The 18,126-nt window shown below is 46.3% G+C and overlaps 1 protein-coding gene across 6 annotated transcripts; it reads right to left on the reverse strand.

Annotated features, from left to right (window-relative positions):
* Positions 1-985: 985 nt before the first annotated feature.
* On the reverse strand, positions 986-17,569 carry LOC109564800 (bcl-2-like protein 2). Of its 6 annotated transcripts, XM_070797108.1 has the most exons (10): positions 17,398-17,509; positions 17,012-17,099; positions 16,101-16,540; positions 7,517-7,612; positions 4,968-5,082; positions 4,201-4,268; positions 3,621-3,727; positions 3,066-3,153; positions 2,832-2,983; positions 986-1,910 (listed from the first exon to the last, which is right to left on the reverse strand). In XM_070797108.1, exons 3-10 carry the CDS (start codon positions 16,530-16,532, stop codon positions 1,871-1,873), a joined length of 1,098 nt encoding a protein of 365 aa, XP_070653209.1. In that variant the 5' UTR covers positions 16,533-16,540; positions 17,012-17,099; positions 17,398-17,509; the 3' UTR covers positions 986-1,870. The 6 variants fall into 6 exon arrangements, with proteins under 6 accessions (XP_070653209.1, XP_019823888.1, XP_070653208.1 ...); XM_019968329.2 differs by lacking the exons at positions 7,517-7,612; positions 16,101-16,540; positions 17,012-17,099; positions 17,398-17,509 and adding an exon at positions 5,439-5,804; XM_070797107.1 differs by lacking the exons at positions 7,517-7,612; positions 16,101-16,540; positions 17,012-17,099; positions 17,398-17,509 and adding an exon at positions 5,232-5,329.
* Between the last annotated feature and the right edge of the window lie 557 nt (positions 17,570-18,126).

The following is an 18,126-nucleotide window of genomic DNA, read 5'->3' on the forward strand; positions in this document are numbered from 1 at the left end:
TGGTGGATAGACAATACCTCCCCAGCATTAGGAACATCAAGCATTAGGATGTTGCACATTTTCCTAAGTTACTTATCCAGTCTCTTGCTAATCAGCCTCTGAAATTTCCATACTCAGCTTAGAAGACACTGTTCTACTTCAATATAGAGAAGACTCCCAAATATCTAACAAAGGACATAACAGCAAGTAGTACAAATGATCAAATGCTCAATTACTGGATGGTCAATACTGACCTGAAATTTCAAGCCATTTCAGAGGCAGACGAAGGCTCCATGAATATGTTAAGCTGTTTGTTTAACCTAAGATTATAAAAAAGAGCATCTACATCAATCATGAACAAAACACCCTAGGAACAGAAGGGAATGGTTCAATAAAACAGAGGTTTAAATATTTAGAAACCCTTTAAGTAATGCAGCCTACAAAGGGTTGGGGCGTGTGATGCAGTACCCAAGGACTTTTACTTGGAATATAAAATGGAGAAATCAGGTTATTAATATTACCAAGCAGCTAAACTAAAGGATAGTCAATGACTAGTTGTCCTAATGGAACCACCCAAAGTAAGTTAGCTGAACATATTAAGTGGCCACAATTTGCTAGAGAAGACAATGTAAGCGTTGCAGTTATCATTAAACATTAGTTTTCATTTTTTGAGGGTACCTTGGGGTGGAGAAACCAAGAAAGGCTACCCAGACCCCAATGTAAGAATCTAATGCTGGTATGGGTAATTCATTTGTACATAAATGTTACTAGCCATTCTTTTATATTCCCAGGCTCAGTTAATTCACCTCTCAAATGCCAAACAAGACTGCATGATTTTCAGAAAACTCAAACTAAACACATAATGTTCCTGCTAGTTGTAATTTTAACTCCTGCTCCTTAATTTAGGTCGCAATTTCCCCTCCACACCACCAGCATTTCCAGAAATGAGAATTAACAGCCATCTGAGACTTAAGAAAGGACAGGTAGATAAATAATCCATACACCCAAAAGGCCAAACATTTTTTATTTTCAAAAACAACTTTATTCATGACACATATTAAAAAAAAAACTCCCACCCCCTGGAAATGAGCTAAAAAAATAAACAAAATCCACCTCCCACCTCCCTGTTCCCACTTCCTCCCATTCCCTCCAAATAAAAGGGAAAAAAAAAAGGCAAAGAAAAACAAAACAAAAAAAAACTGAAAAACAAAAAACACCCCAAAACCCCCCAAAACAAGGTAGTGCATTCCCCAAGGGGAAGGGGAATTTACACTGGAGCCGCTGGGAGCGGAACGGAGATCTTCCGGCTACAGAAACCTGCAAAGAAAGACACTCAAAACAGAAAAAGAAACACAAAAGGAAACAAAATAGATCACCAGGCAATCTGGAGGGGCAGGGAGCCAGAAAAGAGGGGCAGGGTGGGTGGTAGACCTGGCAGGACAGGAGCAGGCAGGAGGGGACTGTGAAAGTGAGGAAGATGGAGGGAAGGTAACAAGCAGAACAGTTTGGTGTCCTTCCAGAGCCCTGGGTAAAAAAACCCCTCCTACCACCCATGCCCACCTACCCTTGAGCAGCCCCCAAGGGGGCAAAGGGAAACAGGGAAACAGGGGAGCAGCTTGCGCGATTGAGACGTGTCCATGGCGAATCCCCAGAGTGAATGAGCAGCCCCCTGCCCCACTCCCTGGGCCTTCCCCTACTCCCCAAAGCAGGTCCCTCCTCAGCAGTTAGTTATGGGATTATCCCCCCTTCCACAGTATATCTTTTTTTTTTAAAAAATATTTTTTTTTCCATCAAGGTCATCTTCTGTTTTTCTTTTTTTTTTTTTTAATTCTTTTTTTTTTTCCTTCTTTCCTCTTTTTTTCCTCTCTCTCCTCCTAATACACACTTTTTTTTAGTAAGGGGAATACCATGATGTCGCTCTAGCCCGGCCCCTGGAAGAAAGAAGGAGAGTTAGGTGTTAACATGATCACTAAAGAGTTCAGCACAAGCCCCTCCCCCGTGGGCCCTCGCCCCAGTTTCTGTGAAGGGAAGAGGGGAAAGAAGTTGCCAAGTCCTAAAACTGATCCCCACAATCCCAGAAACAGTGACACACCTGGCAAGTGGGAGGGGAAATTAACTGTTATTACTTCGCCAAACAGTGGCAATAAAAAAATAATCTGAGACACAGGGGCAAGAAAAAGGACTCCTTGTTTATCCAGTTTTCAGTTCTCCATAGCTCTTAAATGCAAGGCTCTCACCAACAGATCTTCCCTAATTCCTCCAGGGAGCAGAGAGGCAAATCTTTCGAAAAGCCAAGATCTATCCACCTAATCCCTCTATTTAAATGTACAAAGATGGAAGTGCAGTAACAACATGGATGCCACACCAGGCCCAGCATGCGGGTTAACCTTGCAAAAGCCTGGCTAGTTATTAGAGTGTAACTATCCTGATCCTCCCACACCGCGTTCCAGGAGGATCAACTAGCCTCTGGCTTTCTTCAACCCTTCCCTATCTCTGGGAAAGGAAGCAAAGGTCCAAGCAGCACTTTCACTGCTCTGAGGCCCTGTTCTTCCCGGGCCTCCTGTGTAAACATTTTCACTGCCATCAACTTTCATGGAAAAAAAAAAAAAAAGGCTGGGAGAAGCAGCATCTCTCAGAACAGAGTGGAGAGATCCAGCCCTTATCACCAATTCCGGCTCCAGAAAAAAGATGAGACTGGCCGCCTGGCCTGCAACTACCTTCCTCACCCTGCACAGGCAGGAGACCAAGTCCCTGGAACCAAGGGGGAGGGTAAAGGAGGGAGGTTCCTCAGGTGAGGAGAAAAGGAAGGGTTCATGGGAGGCGGGGGAGAGGAGCAGCCCATCTATCCTGACCTGTAGACGCGACCCCGGGGCCTGCTGTTAAAACCACTGTAGAATCGAGAGCGGGAACTGTTGTAGTTGGTGGTTCGGGCACGGTATCGGGCTCGTGGGAAGCCTCGGTCTGTTGTGCTGATGCCTGGTCTGTTGGTTCGTTTAGGGATCACCTGAGAGTGACAAGCGCGACAGAAAGCCTTAGAGTAAACCCGGGGCGTTTACTGACAACCAGAACGATGGGATGGGGCTTACCTTGATCTGTCTTCCTCTAAATAAGGATTCATCTAAGGCCAGGGAAGTCCTCACTGACTCTTTGTCTGAGAACTCTATATACGCAAACCTGAAAAGAGTAACTGTCACTTTATCTGAGGTCAAAAACAGTAGCTCATAGATAAAATCCAGTTTGCAGGCATGCTTTGAGCACAATGTGTTCACATTTTTAACTACTTGTCCAAAACAATTCTTAATGGAATTCTTTAATCAAAATTTGCACCTACTCCTGGAAAATTATAAAATAGGATACAAAGGGCCCTGGATGTCCAGAGGGCGGAACAAGGTAAAGCCAAGTAGAAGCCGCCCCTCCATTCTAGTTCATGACCCCCACCCACACCCAGCCCTCATCTTTGTTACCTCTTGGGCCTCTGAAAGCAATTTTTAGTATAATCCCTGATACATAACGTTAACGCCGTATCTTAAAAAGACGAAGACTACTTACTTTAACATATAGTTAACTTACTGCTCAATATAAAGCATGATTTACCTACTTTTTAACTGTGATTAAAATGACCTCAATTTCCCCACACTTACCCTTTCGGATGGCCACTAAATTTGTCACAGAGTATAGTTACGCGGTTGACTGAACCACAGCCATGAAAGTGTGCTTCTAGCTCTTCTGCTGTTGCACCATAGTCCACCTGTTGGGGGTACATTTCACAGGCAATAGGCAAACTCCCATCTCAACAGATACCCTGCCAAGCCTTTGGGCTGAGCCATCTTTCCGACCCCATGGACTGTAGCACAACAGACTCCTCTGTCCCTGAAAATCTCCAGCCAAGAATCCTGGAGTGGGTTGACATTTCCTTCTCAAGGGGATTTTCCCAACCCAGGGATAGAACCCGCATCTTTTGAGGCAGCAGGACTCTTTATCACTAGTGCCACCTGGGAAGCCCCCATATACACCAAAGCACATCAAATCTAGTTCTCTAAGGGACTCTTCTTCTTCCAACCCCACAGCCTCTGCTAATCACCATTAACTTTCACCTCATTCTAACCTTCCCTCCACTCCTTAAATCCACCACCTATCCTGGAAAGTTTCCATCAAGACTCCTATTAAATAATCTCCCAAACTAAGAGCTCCCCCAACCCCAATCAAGGCCCTCATACATACATTGCCAACATAGATGGAACGGGCATCAGCCTCCATCTTCTCCTCAATGGACATGATCACTGGGCCAGCTTTGAAGAAAAAATAATCAGAAAATAACCCTTGTTTTCTACTTGGGCAATATATGCACCACTACCACCACCATTAGCAAAGGTAAAGATTTTGGTCTGTTCAGTTCCCTGCTGTACCCGTTACCTAGCAAAGTCTAGCACATAGTAGGTGCTTATTAAATATTTGACAAGTTATGGAACAGATGAATACATTCTTAAATTCAAAGAAAACAGTACATGAATCCCCTCCTGCTCCCAAATCAAGTCCCTATTGTACCCTTGGTTGAAATGATTTGAAAAATGAACAAAATTAGGTGGGCTGAGACTGGACATTTCGAGATTAGAGGAGAAGCCCCCTGCAGCTGGGCATTTTCTCTTAGAACTCCTAACTAAAGGGTCTCCGACTGAACGAAGAACTATTAGACTTGAAGGTCAAACACCAGCTGGCAACCTCCACAAAGAGTAGAGGAAGACTAAGAACAAAGAGCAACACATTTGTAACAAGGACAAAGGGAAGCACAAGACTACCATCACGAAAACATAGGCCTTGTCTCACAAAGGTCAGAGAAACGCACAATGGACTATAACCACGGCAACTGCCCAGTAATTGCTCAGACAAGCAGCTCCAAGGTTCCGAGTATCTAATTCCATATAAACCGTACTCTCATAACCCTTCCCATCCGAGGACCTGGGCTCCGCGTGCAACCGCCAGTTACTCACCATTGCCCGGAGGTGGACTCATATTCATCTGCTTCTCTACCTCGTTCTGTAGCTCCTTTAGCTTCTCAGCTTCTTCCTCCATCTCCCTAACTCGAGCTTTGATCGCTTCCAGCTCCTACAATGAGTGGGGAGGGTATGGAGAAGAGCTTAAGAGGAACCAACGCAGGGGCTCTGCCCTGCTCTCGATCCGCGCGCGGCCCCAGCCATGCTCGGCCATTTCCTTCGCCCCACGCGAGGGTCGTGAAGAAAAGAAAAGAAAGCTACCTTTTTTAGTACAACACTAGGCACCCATGACGCCGAAGTCAACCCGGCTGGGCCCCTTCTGGCGGTCGAGGCTGCGTCCCCGGCCCGGCCCCAGCCACGTTATTCCCCGCCCACCCCCACCCCCCTCCCGCCTCCCGCTCGCCCGAGCTCTGTGCCTCCCGTGACCCGGCCGGTCGCCGGCCTCCTCGCTCGCCCTCTTTCCCTCACCGGGTCCTCAATGGCGCCGTCCCCCGGGTCACCCTCGACCAGTCCCGACTCCTCCTCCTCCTCCTGATTGCCGGGGGCTCCCGAGCCAGGCCCAGGGCCCGGAGCTCCCGGGGGGGCGCGGGGCCGGGGCGGCTCCTCTTCGGGCTCGGGCTCCGGCTCGGGCTCCAGCAGCAGCTCCTCAGGCTCCAGTTCCTCAGACTCCAAGCCGTTCCCGTAGTCCCCTGCGCCCCCCGGGGCCCCCTCCCCGGCCTCCCCACCGGCCCCGGGCACAAGATGGCGCCGCCGCCCCGGCCCGGAGCCCCGACCGCCCGCAGCCCCCGCTGCTGCTGCCGCCGCCGCCGCCGCCGCCATCGCCGCTCAGACTGGGGCCCGCCGCCCAGCGATTGGAGAGCTGCGCCGGCTTCGCCGAGGATTCATTAGTCAAGCAGCCTGCCCGTCACCATGAGCTAGGGCTCCATTGGGGGATATTACTTGGCAATCAAATGAGACCCCACCTCTAAGGCGGGGAATTGCGCCAAATTCTCAAATCCCGGTAGGGGAAGTCGGTCTGTCAATCAACACACGTCCCACCTCCTCTCAAGTCCTTAGGTAACAATAACGCCAAGCTGTGACGACGTTACTGCTTCTCCCCCGCCTAAGGGCGGATCTGCGAAGTATAACGCTCGGTGATTGGCCGCTGGCAAGGCGACGGGAAAGAAACAGTCTTCCGATCGCCTCGCCGAAATGGCCCAGTCTCAGATGCCAATTGGCTCGCGAGATTCGAAGAGCTGACACCCATTTCGCGACAGGTGAACCTTGCCCCCGAACGGACTGCTGGGCTCCCATCGAGGGAAACCCGAGGTCACATGACTAGTCTTTAGGAGGTCGCCATCTTGATGCTGCTGGTTGCCAGCTAGTGAGCTCTTGGAAGGTAGAGGCCGGAAACTGCGGCGATTTCTGGAAACCGGTCTTTTATCAGGAATGCACCAGTAGATGGGCTGTTGCAGCAGAGGGTTCTGAACGGCGCTGTCCAGAACGGAGTTTACCTTTCCTACCTAGGTTATTGGCACCACTATCTATCCACCATCCGTCAGGTCTCCCCAAACCAGAAAGCAGGGAGTAATCCTCACTCCAGTACCAGTCATGAGTCCTCTATGTGCTGTCTTTGTGCACAGGCATACTTTCCAAGCATTCTGTTCATGCCCCAGTTTCAGCCTGTTCTTCTCTTATTTACAGCCCCTTAATGGATCAGCTTCCAATGGGTCATGACCCCAGTTCACACCAGATAAAATCTCAAAACTCCTTAGCTAGATCTTAGAGAACTCCAGACCAGGCTACTTCGTGAATGTTATTTCCACGCTTCTCATTCCAGTGGGTGTATCTGTACCCAGGTCTGTGCCTCTGCATATACAGTCCCTCTTCAACCAGAGCAAGCCTCATCATCACCTCCCCTGCGAAGCCTTTCACTACCCTCCCTCCTCTGCCATCACAAGCGGGCCTACCTCCTCTGAACAGTTAATCATTTTGTGCAGCCTTTCCTAGCTAGTGCTTGTGAGAGCTTGGAGATGAAAGGCTGGTCTCTAATTATATTTGCATCTCCACCTTAGGGCAATATGCCTAGCACATAGTAAGTGTCCAGATAAATGTTTGTTGACCAGAAGATACATTGACGGGAGCTGGGTGTCACCTTTCATTTACCACGCTTTCCGAGATTTCAGACCCTGGTTCAGACCCCAGAGGAATTCCACCACACCATTGCACTCGGAGATACCAATGAAATCTAGCCCTGCAAGACAGGGTTGCCATAGTTTAGTGGTGCTCCTATACATTTATTAAAAAGGAAGGAATGGCGGTGCTAAGTTGGCAAGAGGGATAGTTATAGCCAGACCAAGCTACAGTTTGAAAGCCAGATTCACCTGAGCCTAACCAAATAGTTACTGAAACAACCTGGAAGGATATGCATAGCTTGGTAGGGGGTTTTGGATAAGAGGAGATTCCTGTTAGCAAACCAAAAAGTCAGAGCTTCACAGTATACCCCACTATTCCCCTCACCCTCAATTCCCCCCCCCCCCCCCCCCCCCCCCCCCACAGATCCTTACCTCAGGAACAGGAGAACTTGGAGCAGAGTCACAGTTGCTTAAAATTTCACCGAAAAATACTTCATGAACCATCTCAGCTTCACTGGTCTGGGAGAACTAAGTTTAGCACCAAAGACAAGCTCTAAAAAACTGAGTTGGCTGGAAGAAAAATCTTTTCTACTGATTTTAACTAAGTCAAGACTTGGATGTTCATTGGTACCTAGTTTAAGAAAGCCAATTAAGGGAAATGGGATTTTTAAAATAATGCCTTTAAATCCAATTTTGTTAAGCACTTGATTTTGTAACAGGCACCATCCTAGACTCCTTATTATGTTATCTCATTGGATTCTCAAAACAACATTATGAAGTAAGGAATCACAAAACCATAATCTTTTTTAGGGATGAGAAAAGAATGAAGTAATTTGTCCAAGTCACAGAACTAATCAGAAGTGAGCAGGGAATTCAAAACCAGATTTAAAAGCTCAGATCAAAATTGCTATAAGGTCTGTTTTAATATACAAAGAGAACATTACGTACGATGCTGAAGTTGGAAAAAGACTAAATTCCAACAATAAACAAATGTTTAGGCAACCTATAATTACATCATAAGATTATGCACTGGTTTTTTAAAAAAAGGTTTACACTGTGATAACTTGCAAAAATTTTTGTTAGGCCAGAAAGCAGAATGTAAAATTGTATATAAAATGTGATTAAAGCTATGTATACCTGGTTTAAAAAAAAAAATAACAACTTGGGCATTGAGGGGAAAAATGAATAAGAACCAAGACAATCTTTCTATGGCAATATGCAACATATTTTTAAAATACTGAAATTTTTAACCCAGTAATTGTGTTTCTTCTAATCTGTTCTAAAGAAATAATCTAAAACCTAGATAAAAATTTGAGAATAATGATGTTCATCAAAGTGAAAAAAAATATAAACTTGATTGTCCAAGTGGGCATTTTTCAGGAAAATTATTATACAAGCATATATTGTAATTTTATAAAGTCATTATGTCTTCAAAACATGTAATGACAAAATGCTCGCAATATAATGGTAAGCAGAACGGCAGTATACAAAATTATGCATACAGTATGATCACAAAATATAAGCAGAGACAACAGAAAAGAAATATACCAAAATGTTAACAGTGATCCTCTCTGGATAGTAGGATTATGATTGATCTTCTTTATAATTTCCCATGTTCTATGATTTTTCCATAATTATCAAGTATTATTTTTATTTAAAATTTAAAAAACACTCCAACTTCCCAACTTACTCAATAAACATTTACTTTTACAAACACATTTTTTAAAGATATTTGAATGGTGATTTGTAAGATACTTTCCTATTAGGCTGTAAACGGTAGAAGGCAGGGGCACCTTCTTAATTATCTTTGCATTGCCACTGGCTACCACTGTGCTCAATAGGTGCTAACTGAATGGATGATCTTCTGTAATAATCTTTTTAATATATATTTAATTGGAGGATAATTGCTTTACATGTAATAATCTTATATCCTGCATTTGTTGATGCATAGAGAACATCAAAGAGATGTTTTCCTCTGTGAATGAATTTTTTAAAAATTGGTATGTAATGATACAAGGTTCACCCATTATAAATATACTTTTCCTTCAGTGGAAGTGAAAGTGTTAGTGGCTCAATCCTGTCCTACTCTTTGCGGCCCCATGGTCTGTCCATGGAATTCTCTAGGCAAGAATATTGGAGTGGGTTGCCATTCCCTTCTCCAGGGGATCTGCCTGACCCAGGGATCGAACCAGGGTCTCCTGGTTTGATTGCAGGAGATTCTTTACGTCCTGAGCTACTAGAGAAGCCCCCTTTCCTTCAGTAATAACCTGTAAACAGAAGGCCATGGAGTTTCAGAACTATAACTCAGTGATGTTGTGCCCTAGGAGGAAAAATGCGTTAAGGAAAGTGAATGGTCAGTCTAGTTGAGAAAAGGAGAATTAAATCCGTAAAAATGGATGAGGGCATGTCCAGTTCTGTCCAGAAGGGAAAAGTTTTCTCACTAAACATATAAATACTTAGGTTCCTAATGTAGTTTCATCCCTATTTTTAACTCCTGCTTTGAAAATTTCACCTTGACTGCTGCAATAATTCCCTCTAATCTATAAGTACATTGTTTAATATGGTAGCCACCAGTCACACATGGTTACTCTGAGCACTTAAAATGTGAAATGGTCTGAATTGAGATGTACTGCAACTGTCAGATATACACTGAATTTCAAAGACTCAGGATGAAAAAGTGACTAAAATGACTTAATAACTGTTCAACATTAATTACAGATTGAAATTATAGTAGTCTTTATATACTGGGTGTAAAAAATACTATTAAAATTAGTTTTACCTGTTTCTTTTAGCTTTTTTTAATGAGGCTACTAAAAAATGTAAAATACCTATGTGGCTTGCATTCTGTTTCTAATGGACAGTGTTGACACAGAACCTTGGAGCCTTGATCATTTACTTACCTCTGTTTTGAGTCCATTCCAATTATTTTCTAATGCAGAGTCTGCCCTGGCCTACCTTAACTCCCTAGGTCCAACCTTGAGGGGAAGTGGGGTTGCCATTAGTGAGAAGGAGCCTCTGTTGGGCTGCTTAATCTCCATTCTGCTAGGTTAACTTTTGGAAAACTTTGTGCCCTGAAAACCTTGTTTTAATATGCTGTACCTTATGAAATGTGTTCCTTATCAAAATTTCCAAAAATACTGATAGCAAAAAAAATAAAATTACCCATAAAATCCACCATCCAGAGATAATCACTAATATTTTGGCATATGCCCTTCCTCAAACTTTCAATACACAAATAGATATAGAGGTATATATATGTATGTGTGTGTATACATATTTTTTTAGCAAAATGGGATCATACTGTATATATTGTTTTCTACTCTTATTTTCTTTTTTACCTAATAAGATACAGAAATATTCTTCCATGTCAATAAAAATATTTTTCCAATTTCATTTTTCATGACTTTATTCAGAAGTTACCTTAGAAATGAGGACTTTGCTGATCACTCTATTTATCATTGAAACCTATACATACACCTTCCCAATCCTACCCTAATGAATTATTTTTTCTCCATAGCATTTGCCCCTAACATGAAATGTTATGTTAGTTAATGCTGTGAAATTTATTTATTTATGTAGGTAGATAGTTATTTAGCTTTATATGTTTCCATTACTAGAATACAAGTAACATGAAGGCAGAAATTTGTGCCAGTTCGTTCACTTCTCTAGCTCGGTGCCTAAAACTGTCCTCGGCACACACAGGATGCTTGAGTGTTTGCTGAATGAATGACTGGATTAATAAAAAACTATATCATATTCCATTATATTATCTGTTTTGGTTGATTTTTTAAATATTGTTATTTTATTTACATCTCACCTGTAACCACATTTAAGACAGCTTTTAAAGTTTTCAAAGGATCTGCTCTCAACTAAAAACAGAATATCTATAATCCATCCATTTGTTAGAAAGTATAACTAGATGTTGCCCAATTTTCATCAGAAGTGGCATTTGGAGAAATAACATTCACAGAGAACTGTGTGAAGAATAAACCATCCATCTGTCCATCTAGATAGTCTAAAATGGAGCCCTATTTTAAACTATGGCATCAGAGCATATTTGGGCTAAACTGTGGTGATTCTGATAGAACAAGCTCAGGACCTACTGAATCCCCCTCTGGTGTTTCTGCAGGCAACGGGAGTGTAAAACTCAGCATCGTACTGCTATTAGGCATTCTAGATGGTGATGTCCACTAATGGCACTCAGTGTCTTCTCAGAAGAGCCACAAAACTTTTTGCTACCTTGAGGAACTGAAAAGTTTTATAAATTCTAAAAGGGATGTGAATCTCATTGTTCACCCATTTACCTTAGCTGCCAAGAAGCTCAGAGTTGGATTCATAGCCTACCTTTAGTATTTGGCAATACTGCTTATAGAATGCTTTTCTGTGTTAATTTTCCTTTTGCTGTCATTTTATTATAATATTTCAATTTTCCCTTTACCCTTACTTCAAAAAACTGTATTTTCCTATTGTTTTGTCTTTTGTATTATAGTAAAATATTACAAATGCTTTTTGGAATTAGGCAAATTATAAACCAATCAAACCACAGTAGGAATAAATACACTAGCTAATATAGCCTGGTGATAGGAACTGTTAAGACCATCTAATTCCCTTTTCCCAAAAGCCATGCTCACTAAGCCACTCTCTGATTTTAATGGCTTGTCCTGTACATTTTTCTATATAGAGAGAATAGAAATGCAACAGTGCATTCCTCTAAGCAGTGTATTTCTCACTGCAATTTAACACATAAACCAAATACCATGTTATTGCATTGGATTATAGAAAGACTAGAAACTCCCACTTGTAATTTCAAATTAAGATAGTATTCTTGTTAGACATGACTTTGATATGGTCCTAGACTAGAAGTACAGAGGGATAGGCTAAACAATTCTATAGATCCCATCCAGTTTAGCAGTTCACATTAAAACGGCTGAAACCAAATATCTAAGGGGACCAGGAAAGTAAACAAGGGCTCCATTTTTGCCAGACTTAAGTCTGAAGAGGTAGCAGGATATTGAGAAATGTTCATCATCACACACTTCTGATCAGGGGCTAAACCACAACTGGGGACTTGATTCCATCATAAAGATTTTTGATAGGTTTTCTTTGTTTCGTTTTGGGTTTTGTTGTGGCTATCCCAAAGCACCATATACACACACCCTCTCAAGGCTTGGGTTGGCACAGATGCAGTTCTTGGCTTTGGCATTTGGCCGAGATGGGGTGGAGGAACAACTCTGATTTTCTTTTGGCCCTGCTTTCAGGATCTGAGTTTCCTGTCCTGGGATCAAATTCAGGCACTTAGGCAGTGAAAGTATGGAGTACTAACCACTGGACTGCCAGGGAATTTCTTCCTTTTTTTTTTTTTTTAATTTTTTATCTCAATATTTTCCCAAATCCCTATTAATCTAATTCTTGGCCTTAACAAGGTCATGATGAAATGATTAGATCAAGAAATGTCCTGACCGCAGGCTATATAGTATAGAAGTCACAAACCCTGCTCAGTCCTTCTCATTAAACTTCTGGGCTTTATTTATTTTTTTAATACGACCATTACATATTACACAAAAATAAAAGTCAAATGAACTTGGTATTTATAAATTATTAAATAAAAATACAGGAATATATATTTATATTTATAGAGCTTTTCTTCTCTTCTAAACTAACCAAATCTGTTCTCCCGCCGCTTTATGATTTTAAAAAAGTAAAATAGTGTATGCCCCAGGATAAGTGGGGAGTGGGGTTAATAAGTGCAGGACCTAGCTGCCCTACTTCTGCTCCTTCCTTGGCCTAAGCAAAGTCCATATTTGTCCCTTTGGGCTCTGGAGAGCAAGAAACACCCTCTCCACCTAGTTAATCTCTGAAAAATGGCAATAAGATTTATTTCCCTTATTTTTTAAAAAATGAAATGGATTTAAAAATTGGGAGCCATACTCAGCCATCTTGGCCAAGAGCTAATCCCAAGGAACTATATGGCTCTAAAAGAGAGTCTCTAGTTTTCCCTGACAGAAGAGTCTCTGGGGTTTCCATTCCCTCTCAGGCTAAGAAGGGCAGGACATGTCAAAACTGCCCTCTGTGGTCCCATCCAAGCTATACCTCTGGAAATCCAGCCCACGCCCTTTTCCCTTTCAGAAAACAGCCTCTCCTTCCACCCAGGTGTGAAGGCCTCCGAGCAGGGCTTTTTGGTAACTGACCATGGTCCCTGCCTCCCCTGTTTGCTACAGGCTCCAGGAAAACTACGAGGGCGAGACGTTCTGTGGTAGGGGGCGGGGGAAGTCTGCCCCAAACCTGGGGGAGCACAGGCTCCAATTTGGATGGTCTAGTCAGTGGTTTTCCAACTTTCTTCTTTTTTCAGCAGCAAACCCCTTAATGCAAATAAAATCTTACCCTGAACCCCGATATGTAAGACAGCTACAGGGGAGCTGTTCTGTTTGAGGGCAAGTCGCCTAGCCTGCTCAGCAACCCAGCTTCGTCTCCCCCAAGGACTCCTGAGGCAACCCCTAGGAAACTTCAGGGTCCTGCCAAGCAGGTGGAAAACCAATGGCCTAGTTTGACCTGAGCAAGTCAGAGACCCCCCAACACACACCCCAAAACTGCCTGCCACAGACCAGCTCTGAGAGCCTGGTACCAGCATACTCACAACAGACCAAGTGGCCCATGCAGTCCACCACCTCCCCTATAAATATCATTAAAAAGTGCAGCCCTCCTCAAAAGCAAAAGTCTGAGCTAAACACCTGAGGCCAATTTTGGTCCCACGTTTTCGTGAGTACAACTGTGTCGCCACATTCTAGGACCACTGAAAATCTCCAAGAATCAACCATGGTCTAGCTAAGCAGGTCAGTGCTCAGGATCAAGGGCAGGGTTCTAGAGCACTGTGTCAGAAGAAGTCAGCATTGGAAAGCAGCAATTTTAGCACCTTGGAAAGTGCAGCAGTGAGATCTGGCTCAGGACATGCATCTGGAGTGAACTCAACCATGTCTTTCTCAAAAGAAAAAGCCGTCATCTGAATCTGTTCTAGATGACTGTGCGCTCTGAAGTTAACGTCCTCAGACTCTGAGGTACAGACAAGTAACACCCATGCAAACAGTGTGGCTTCCAAGAAGATAGCAATGCTTCTAGGTCATGGCAGGTACTCTGGAACCCAGACACCTGGCCTTTAATGAAGCAGCACCACTGCCCACCACATGGACCAGGCCAGCCACAGAGTTTACACGTCACCCTCACACGCATGGTGTTCAGAGCTGGAATGTTCCTCTCAAGGCATCCACGGTCGTTCCGAGACACAGTGCAGGACCAGACTGTATTCCAGGTCTGCATTTACATCCACACACTCAAAGGGAAAATTAGTTAAAAGCCCCAATTTAGAGTTTAAGTTTGGATACAGAAGGTCCCAGAGATATAGGGAACCCTTTAGGCACCAAGGCGCCCCAGTGGGAGAGGAGGGCAGGGGCAGCTCCAGCTCCCAAAGCCCCCACCCACCGCAGGCTCCACAGCCCTGCCTTTCTGTCAGAGCCCAGGAGGCAGCAGCAAGTGTGTTGATGCACAAGGAAGGGGGATGATGAAGGAACAAGGTCAGCTATAGAACTGCTCTTCTCTCCAAAGCCCTGCTGACAACTTTCTGCAAAAAAGCGGCCAGAGCCCTCAGCCTGGATACAGTGTTTCTCCCTCGGCCTTGAGGCAGCAAAACAAGGGGGAGAGGGAGGGGAAGGTTGGGAGGAGGGACAGAGAGCTACCCTTGTTCTCACCACTGCAAGAGGGAGTGAATGTTTTCTCTTCAAGGAATCTCACTGCCACCAGATTAGACAAGCAGCCCAGCATGCACCCTCATGTCTCAGCAGCCCGCAGTCACAGCACTTCTTCCTAGCCCCTGAGAACCCCGAGCTCCCGTTCCAAAGGGATGTGCCTTCTGTATTTACCCCAAATCCCACTTATTGAATGGAGATGCCAACCCCCTCTGCAAGTCCACCTCCCTCAAGGCAGCAAATCAAGCTCCAGGCAGAGTTTCCTGTGCCTATACCTACAGGCATGATCCTTCCCACCTCCCCCAAGCCCTGGAATGACTCCATCTCCTGACTTTCCAAATACATTCCACAATGTCTCCAGCTCACTCTTTCAACAGCCTGCTTGGCACACTCAGCTCCCTCACACGCCACCTTTCCCCTTCCAATTCCCGTTCCATGCCCATTCTTTTCCCCACTTCTTCCAAGGGCATTCCTCCACTCTGCTCCTGCTCTCCTGCCCCCCAGCCACACCTCACCCCACCTGGCCCTGGACTTTCTCACTTGCTAGCAAAAAAGGCCCCTACAGTTACCAGGGCCCCCAGTGCCACAGCCCCCGTCAGCACTGTCCTCACTGAAGCCCAGTTCCCCTCCCGCAGACGCCGCGCCTCCTCCAGGGCCCCGTCCCCGTATAGAGCTGTGAACTCCGCCTGTGGGAGAGAAGGGAAGCAGGAGAGAAAGAAGGAGAAAGGGAGATCAGGAGGGGGAAAAGTGGAGAAAAGACGAGAGGAAGAGCTCCAGTTCCGTCCACTGCAAGCACCACCCCACCCCCAGCCCCTTGGATCCCCCATGAGCACCTGGCTCATTTGCCCTTCTCTACCTCAGGTGAATCCCATCTGAAATTTCCCTGGCCAAAAATTCTGCTCAGAACTGGCATCCTTTGTCAAGGCTTGTCTGGCCCACCCATCCCTGATCCCCGACCCTGCCCATGCCATGTACTCAGATGTAAAAAATTTGTGATGGTTGGATGCCATTTCTGTGCAGGCACTACCTGGCTACTGTGTGTTCTGTCCTCTGCTTTGGATCATGAGCCCACCAAATGATGAATGCATGGCAGCCCTGGAGTGCAGGGTTCAGAGATGCCCATAGTGAGGGCACCTGATTCCACCCAAACAGGCAGACTTGGCCCCCATGCCTCATTCCCAGCACAGCTGCCCCCCAGCTCCAGCCAGAGCCCCCCGTCTTCCCCCTGGAAACCAACTTTTCGGAGGGATGTGCAGAGCAGCAATCAAGAAGGTTCTTACCCAGCCCCCACTGCTGTGGATCCAGTCAGCCAGCCTCGTCTCCAGGTAGGCCACCATCCACTCCTGCACTTGTCCCACAAGTGGCTCCATCTCCTTGTTGACACTCTCAGCACACAACGCGGCTCCAAAGACAAAGAAGGCCACAAGGCGGCCCCAGTTGGGGCCCCCTTGGAAGAGTTCATCAGAGACCTGGGTGAAGCGTTGCTGGGCCGAGCCCGGGGTCACATGCAGCTGAGCTGCCAGATCGGAGAAGGTGCGCCGGAAGCGGGTCTCGAACTCATCTCCAGCTGCCCGCATGGCTTGGTGTAGCGGGTCAGCTGCTGGGCCCTCCCCGGGGCCAGCTCCACAAACATACCCCTTCTGCCTCAGCTTATAGCCCACAAAGTCTGCCACTAGAGCCCGTGTGTCTGGGGCCGAGGCTGGGGTCGCCATCCGGGCGGCTGTTGGAGTCAAACATAAAAGACTGGCATGAATATAGGGTCAGAGGCCTAGAAGGAGGTATTTCAGGTTTGGCCAGCCCATGAGACAGGCAGGGAGGTGAGGGGAAATCTCAGAGACCTCTGGGCCGGGAGGGTTAAGAGCAAGGAAATTAACCCATGGCGAGGGGCCCCACGGCCAGAGGGGCTGGCCCTTAAATTCGTAATATGCCAAATTCAATATAAAACAAGTAAATTTCATCTAAAATACTTTAGATTCTTTCCATAACAAGACAACAGCAGCTCTAAGACACCCCTACAACCCCTCCCCCTCCAGTACACACCTTTTTGGCTAGAGGAAGGGGCTTGGGGCCTCCCCAGGGGCAAGATGCAAAGATGCTGGCAGAGACACAAGATGGGGGAGGAGACAGGGGCCGAAGGGAAAGGAGGAGAACCAAAGGATTGCCTGGGACAGAGAAGGAAGGGGACACTCACCCAGCCTGGATGGCAGCTCTTAGGACCCAGCACTGGTGGCAAGGAGCCCCCAGCTGGGGCCTTTCATCCTCCTGCCCAGCCTGGAGCCCTGGGAAGGGGAGGGGAGATCAGAGCTAGGTGGGGAAGACTAGGAATCAGGGTCTGGGCTGAGAAGGGCTGGGGTCGCAGCTCCCGGGACCAGGCCCCTGCCCCCAACGCTCTACCAGCTGTGTGGCCGAATCCATGTTTAATGACTGTCCTCCCGGGAAACCCAGGGCCAAGGGCTTCCTGCCGACACCATCTCTGCTCCCGGCTCCCCTCAGTGCAGCCCAGAGGCCCAGCTCCTCCCTCACCCCCACCCTCAGCCAGGCTCCAACCCCGCCTGCCTGCCAGGTTAGGGATCTCACGGGTCAGGCCGCTGCCGGGATCCGGCTGTTTCCTGGTGCAGGAGCTGGGAGGGAGGGAGACAGGGAGGAAGGGAGGGAAGGAAGGAGGGAGGAGAAAGGGGGGGCGGGAGGGAGGGCCCGGCGCCGGGTGATGATGGGGCCCAGAGATGCGTCCAGAGAGAGGGGCGGGGCTGGGACGCAGGCTTGGGAAGAGCCACAACTCAGGAAAGAAGAGGGCTGCTGGAGGCCAGGAAGAACAGGGCCAGGAGGGCATCAAGGGCCAGGCAGGGCTTCTGACCCTGGAGGCTGTGAAGAGAAGCCGGCTGGGCCTCATGAAACCTTGGAGTAAATTCAGCATTTCCAGAAGGTCTCTGACGTTCCATGCACTTGTTGAACTCTTCCAGCCCTGGAGTGGGTGCCCAGAAAAGAGAACCGTTCCCATACTGGTGGGAACTGCCTGCCAGGCGCCTTACCCCGTGGGACTGGCAGACGTGACACAGACAGCAGACACTTCCTCTTCTCTCCAGGACCTTTAACCCAGTGGCCTCTGTGTGAGCTGGGGCTTTAGCCAAGCATCGGGGAGCCAAGACTCGGATATGCGAGCAGTTTCTGCAGGTAACTTTTCTTCATCTTCTTTCTTCCTTTTTAAATAATCAGATTGGTTTTCTTTTTAATTCTTTCTACCCAGTGCATGAACTTACTCTCATTATGAAAAAGTCAAATAATATAGAAGTGTAGAGAAAAAAACAC

The sequence above is a fragment of the Bos indicus genome, chromosome 10, assembly GCF_029378745.1.
Source record: "Bos indicus isolate NIAB-ARS_2022 breed Sahiwal x Tharparkar chromosome 10, NIAB-ARS_B.indTharparkar_mat_pri_1.0, whole genome shotgun sequence".
Taxonomy (NCBI): Eukaryota; Metazoa; Chordata; class Mammalia; order Artiodactyla; family Bovidae; genus Bos; species Bos indicus.

What these genes read in the sequence shown, in the direction of transcription:
- LOC109564800 (XM_070797108.1), bottom strand. Translation starts at nt 16,532, where the DNA reads ATGGCGACCCCAGCCTCGGCCCCAGACACACGGGCTCTAGTGGCAGAC. An exon ending in CAAGTTCTCCTGTTCCTGAG is followed by an intron (nt 5,083 to 7,516) that starts GTAAGGATCTGT and finishes CACTCATTGTAG; the next exon opens with GAGCTGGAAGCGATCAAAGC. An exon ending in CCCCGGGGTCGCGTCTACAG is followed by an intron (nt 1,911 to 2,831) that starts GTCAGGATAGAT and finishes TCTTTCTTCCAG; the next exon opens with GGGCCGGGCTAGAGCGACAT.